Source organism: Apostichopus japonicus, chromosome 13 (assembly GCF_037975245.1).
Source record: "Apostichopus japonicus isolate 1M-3 chromosome 13, ASM3797524v1, whole genome shotgun sequence".
Taxonomy (NCBI): Eukaryota; Metazoa; Echinodermata; class Holothuroidea; order Aspidochirotida; family Stichopodidae; genus Apostichopus; species Apostichopus japonicus.
The window spans coordinates 22,919,023-22,925,022 of NC_092573.1; the positions used below are offsets into that span (position 1 = coordinate 22,919,023).

The 6,000-nt window shown below is 36.8% G+C and overlaps 1 protein-coding gene across 3 annotated transcripts in view; it reads right to left on the reverse strand.

Moving 5' to 3' along the window:
- The window catches only part of LOC139978303 (beta-hexosaminidase subunit beta-like), a 13,326-nt gene extending 7,998 nt beyond the window's left edge, over nucleotides 1-5,328 (reverse strand). For all 3 annotated transcript variants that reach the window (XM_071988371.1, XM_071988372.1, XM_071988373.1), the window contains exons 1-6: nucleotides 4,980-5,328; nucleotides 3,830-4,053; nucleotides 3,049-3,114; nucleotides 2,091-2,137; nucleotides 1,388-1,498; nucleotides 194-295 (exon numbers count right to left, since the gene is read on the reverse strand). In XM_071988371.1, coding sequence (XP_071844472.1) covers nucleotides 194-295; nucleotides 1,388-1,498; nucleotides 2,091-2,137; nucleotides 3,049-3,114; nucleotides 3,830-4,053; nucleotides 4,980-5,137 — 708 coding nt within the window. In that variant the 5' untranslated portion in view covers nucleotides 5,138-5,328. The remainder of the gene's footprint in view (nucleotides 1-193; nucleotides 296-1,387; nucleotides 1,499-2,090; nucleotides 2,138-3,048; nucleotides 3,115-3,829; nucleotides 4,054-4,979) is intronic.
- Between the last annotated feature and the right edge of the window lie 672 nt (nucleotides 5,329-6,000).

Genomic DNA, 6,000 nt, shown 5'->3' on the forward strand with positions numbered 1-6,000 from the left:
TAATCTGAACTGTATTCTGCAACCTGGCAACGTTTGCCAGTTCATACTGTATGTAGGTCCATTAAATGTGGCAAACGTTCTCCTAGTAGTCCAGATCGATGCAAGAAACAAAAGGAGCATTGGAAAAAATAAAACAGACGGATGGATGGATGTATACATTGGCTATAGATCACATCTCATTCTGATAACTTACCGTTTCACTCAAACTGGGAAAGTTTATGCTTTCGTATGGAAAGGCCTGCATATCCACAATGTGCCAGTGAAAGACATTGAGTTTGTTATAAGCCATTGCATCCTGAAGAAGAAGAAAAAAACCAGAAAGCCATCAGGCTTAGTGATTTCTTGACTTATAACTTTATACTGTATATGGAATCCATTGATAGAGCACAAAAAACCAATAGGGTTCTTGTACTCATTAAAGATGCCATATATGCTAGCTACTGCAGTTTTCTATCTGGGAATATTGTATAATTTACATAGTGTTCAACTTTTGACACCTTGTGACCTTACATGAACTCTGACCTACATCTTATTGTGTACAAACTATACAAAACACAAGGCATATATGAGCTCCTTTGATATTCTGGTTCTGGAGATAAAGCACTTTCGATATATTCACATTTTTCCCTCTGCTGACACCAAATGAACTTTGACCTCCACCACAAACAATAGGGTTTGCTGAACTAATTACAGGATATCCACATGCCAAAAATAAGAACTGCACAGGTGACCTTCCTTGTGGTATCATGTTTACAAGATTTTCACACTTTCTTACCTCTGTTTGCCCTCAAATGACCTTTGACATTCATGAAAAACAGTACATATCGTCTACTTACTAACAGCAAGCTACACACTAAGTTTGAACTTCCTGCAACTTCTACTTCTTGAGATACTGTGTGAACAACGTTTTTAGACTTTGACTCACATTGACCTCAAATGACCTTTGACCAATACCAACAACAATCCCAAACCAGTTCTACCTAAGGGGAACCTACATACCAAATATGAAATGAACCCCAGTTATCCTTCTGAAGTTAGAGCGTTTAGGAGCAAGTGTCACATACACACATGCCATCACCATCGCATAGATTCCTTCTGCCTTCGGCAAGGATTTAAAAATAGATTCAAACTCAAATGACAAGTTGAAATATTTGTTGTCTATATTGACTGCCACATATATAGTCTTTTAGTATTAAGTAAAAGAAGAAATCCAATCTTATAAATTCTGTGCATCAATTGTTCAAACAACAGCGACATAGAATAGGGTCAAATCCCTTCTCTGTGACATATCAATCAATTTAATTCCTTTTTCAAAATCCCTGCTAAAGGATAAGACAAGTTACTTTCAAACACAAAAACAGTAAAAATGAAAGCTTAAATTACTGACCAGGTTTTGCAGTAGAATAGGCACTTTAATGAAATGGCGAGATGTATCAACTAAGAGACCTCGGTGCGAGAACCTGGGCGAGTCCTGAATTGTGGTTTTGTTTATTACCAGCTGCAAAAACAATTGTTGAGCAAAAAAGTTGTTGAGAATATTGCATTTTGGAAAGCAAAGTTAACAAGCTACTGCTTGCAGGATTTTTGTATTTTTTGGCACAATTAAGGCATTTAAATTATCTTGCACAGACACAATGGGCCTGCAGCAAACCTCAAACTTCAACGGCGATTCTTATGTACATGCAAAATAAGTTACGTACTCCTGCTTTCAAAGAGTGTCAGGTGAGAGCACAGTTTTGGTGATTTTTTTTCAGAAAACCAAATTTTCTCACAAAGATTTAAAGTTTGCTGTCAGTGGTGGCATTAACACAAAATGGTAACAAACGAAAAAAAACTCTGTTCTAGCAATCTGATTTTGAGGGAAAAAAATTCACTCCAACAATTTCGAGACTTATAAATTTAAGGACCTCGGTATTACTAAATTGCTAAACTTGTGTGAAAACTTCAGATGACATTGAAAAGCAGTTCATTTATTACTACCGTGGGCCCAGCTTTGGCTTGCCTCCTCAAGTTTAAGTTACACTACAGGTAGTATAATAGTGACTAAGAAGTCAAACATGAAAACTTAGGGTAGTCGGTTTCATACTTACCATACCATCATTATTGTAGTAGGTCAACTGACTAAATGTCTCCAAGCCTAAAAAGTTTTAAAAAAACAGTAATGTATTGAATAGTTAGTTGGAGGTGAGAAGATACTCAGCTGTGGCTTTAATTGACCAACTGAATCCCTCCTCATCCATGATATGTGAAGGCAATAAACGATTTGAAACATTAAAAACTACATATTTGGCAATACAAAGCTATCAAGTCAACTTTATCACTCATTGAAAACAATAATTGTCACAGGCTGTTTTGTTTAATTTTTTTTGCTTCTTAGATTTGAAAGTGCAACTAACTAAGTGAGATTAGAGCTCAATCCAAGGACATCATGTTTTCTACCAACTATAGGTGGTAACCATCTACTGTAGTCCTTAGCTGCTGATAACATAACCTTTGCTGCATGGGTGCCAGCAGTCAGTACACCAAGACTAAAGACGAATGAGATGAATCATAGATAGAATCCTTTATAAGGCAATTTATACAATTTGTAAAAAGTTGTTTCAATTTCCACAACTTTCTCTACTGTTCTCTTTTAACTGAATGGACAGAAATACAATCTTTAATACAGGTATCACAAATAGATTTATATCAATGTATTAAAAATTGAAAAAAACAACTTAAAATAGCTATTCTTTGCCAGTTCCTTCCATGGAGGAAACCTCTCTGTATCTTTTGGTCCCAATAAAAGAAATAAAGGGTCAGATCACCGTAAGATTCTTCAAACGTAGACTGTACTAACTCCCGCAGAATGAAACATTGGCACTGGACATTAACATGTTTTATGACTTGCAACTTGCAGCTAAGTCTTTTTCTTGTCATAAATTTCATTATAACTTTTTTGACCTCCTACTCCCACTACTAAAAAATAATCCCCTCACCATCCCCCCTCTCCACCCTTTCATTCCTCCCCCCCCCCCCCCCCGTTGTACAGTAAATATGATAACTTACCACTCAAACCACCCCAAATGGTGTTCGCAATTATTGAGGAATTCGCATCGCCGACGGCAAGTGAATCTGATTTTTTTAAACAGAGAAGTAGAAAATTGACAAATATTACGTGGATGAAATGAAGATAATCTTCAAGGATTTGTGATGAAACAAACAAAATATTCTATAATGGATCAAAATTTGTCCATTCTTCTGTTTTGAGAAACTGTACTGCAGATGAACAAATACAATCTGTGGTCACAATGTGTCAAGAAATAACAAGTTGACAAATTTGTAAACCGCTATAGCTACTGTCACTCACATTTGGCCAAGGTTCCAGTTCCAATTCTCACATCGAGAAAACGGTTTGTAATTAGAGTACCATGATGGAGCCAATGATTTTATTGGTTTTAACAATATTAGTTAAGCACATTAAACTATTGCCACTGTAAGTTACTGATCTCGGTAAATTTTGGACAGGTATAGTGTATGATAAAATCCACTTAGTTTTGAATCTTCAAAGGTATCCTGTATTGACCCTAATTATGCCAGATTTTCAAAACATGGTCACTTTTGGTCAAAATTCTTTAACTGTTTTAGTACCACCCTGGAGGAAATTTACCTCATTGGGATATGCAGTCATTTTGTGTGTAAATTTATTAAGAATGTCTGAGAACCATTCGGAGAGTAAATACCTCCAGGAAAGTACTTTTTCTAAGATTCTAGCAATTACAGAACGCTTTAATTTGGGGCCTATACAGGCTACCTTTAACAATCAGATCCAAAACAACATTTTACTCACATGATTCATCACTCTCAAGAGACGGATATTCATTATCTTCACACTTCTTAATAGTGACTGCCACATTCTGCAGAGTACTAGAGGCCAGCAGCTTGCCAAGATGGTCATTTTTGGTTGACTTCTTCTGCCAATTTGACGATTCAGGAGTGCCGTAGAAAATTATATTCCGATAACGTTTGAAGGCAGCTTCCAAGATGTTGCAAGTATCTCCAGCGGCAATAAATCTAAGTTAACCAATTTGAGAGGGTGAGTGTAGGAAATGTACTTGAGAAATTCTACATTCATCTTACAACAATCTCAAAACTTTCATAGCTATAGCATGCTATAATTGGAGCTAATAAAGCAGATCTTTGAGCATGCACATTTTAATTTATTCTTTATAAAGTAGCCTATAGGCTAAATAGGATATTTTATAGTATATATAAAGCCCAAGTCACATCATAGTCATATCAGTCACATCATAGTCATACCCTTTAAGCAGCAATTCAACAACCACAAAAAATCTCTCGGGCATGAAAAGTACCAAAAAGAAACAGAACTGTCGAAGTACGTATGGAACCTGAAAAGAGTAGGAATTAGCCACAATGTAAGCTGGGAGATAGTAAAGGAATCGAACGTGCACAAACGTGACTCGGGCCAGTGCAACCTCTGCGTAGAAGAAAAGCTGGCAATCTTACGTACCAAGGACAGTTTAAACAAAAAAACAGAGCTCATCTCAAAGTGTCTCCATTTCAACAAAACTAATATGTTAAGGTCACATACACAAATGTTTACGTCCAGTTGTCTGATGATGGCCGCACACTGCAGGCTTGAAAATTGAGTAACAACATGCTGTAAGTTACCGTTCATACTAGGTATAATATATATTATTTTATTTATATATTATTTCATGTGTGTATTCCTATGCTGGGGTTTTCTATGGTTGGGCTTTCCATCTGGGCATGTGCCCTTATTGGCCCTTTAACCTGTAATGTTATATAATGTGTTATTATGTCAGTCTGTATGATTATGAACTAGGCCTATGAATGATGCAGTAACGTTACCCGTAATAACTTTGGATAATTACTTGCAAAGTGTATAATATTTCTACATTTCCACCAGTAATTAGTTCGTATTAAATAATTTATATGAATAAAATATTCCTGAATACCTGAACTCTTCGGCCCCGCTCATCACCACAACTTCGTCCGTTTGTGTGAAAGACATAGGCATAGGCCATGGTGAACCGTTACTAACTGACGACCCGGAAGAAAGACCGTACATACATAACGTTAGGCCTAATATCAAAGTGGAAAAAAGAGAAAGCATTTTGCTTGCGACTTCCAGTTCTCCACACTTTGTCAGAATTAATGAAAAGCAATGTGGCAGTATTTTTTACGGTACTAGGGCCTAGACTAGACATAAATAGCAGCAAAATAAAAATGAGACGGGCACGGTTACTATTCACGTCAGTTTTCAATGTTACAGCATCCAGGCCTGTGCTAATACTAAGTTGTTGTTTTTGTCAAGCCTGATGGCATCATGTGACTGTGAGTGTGATGGAAAATCATCCGGCGAGGCTGCAATTGGGTAATTCCCCAGACGGGCTTATGGCATGCCGTTTTAACTTTTACCTTCCAATTCTTATTGAAATAGAATTCATTTTATTTTGAAATAAAATTCGACATATTTCCACTGAAGTAGAAATACCGTGGAATGGGCCTTCTGGGACATAATTTCATAAATAAGGGGCTATGGTAAGGGTTAGGGATCGGCGACGTAGTCGCTTTTTTGACCACAAATTCTTTCGGGCGTAGATCTGATAAATTCTAGAACTTTGGCTTCTGTTGACACGAAACCAAGTTTGACCGGGAATGGTGGGATGAACAGCCCTATAACAATCAACAAGATTATACGTGACAAGAAGATAGTCGATCTCATCCCGAACAACAAACGCAGAACGGTTGGAAAAATTGTTTGAACGATGATGATAATGTCATTCATTACACAATTAAACTGACCCAAAATATAATAGGATTGTGACCACGTGTGTACATGTAAAGATGTCTGAAAAACTCTTTCCTTTCACTAGGAGCTTTAGGTGTATAGATGTTACATACCCGTAGAGCGCTGTTATGTAAAGCGCATAGAAAAATGCAAAGACAAGAGGTGTAGTGTCTTAATTGCGAAAT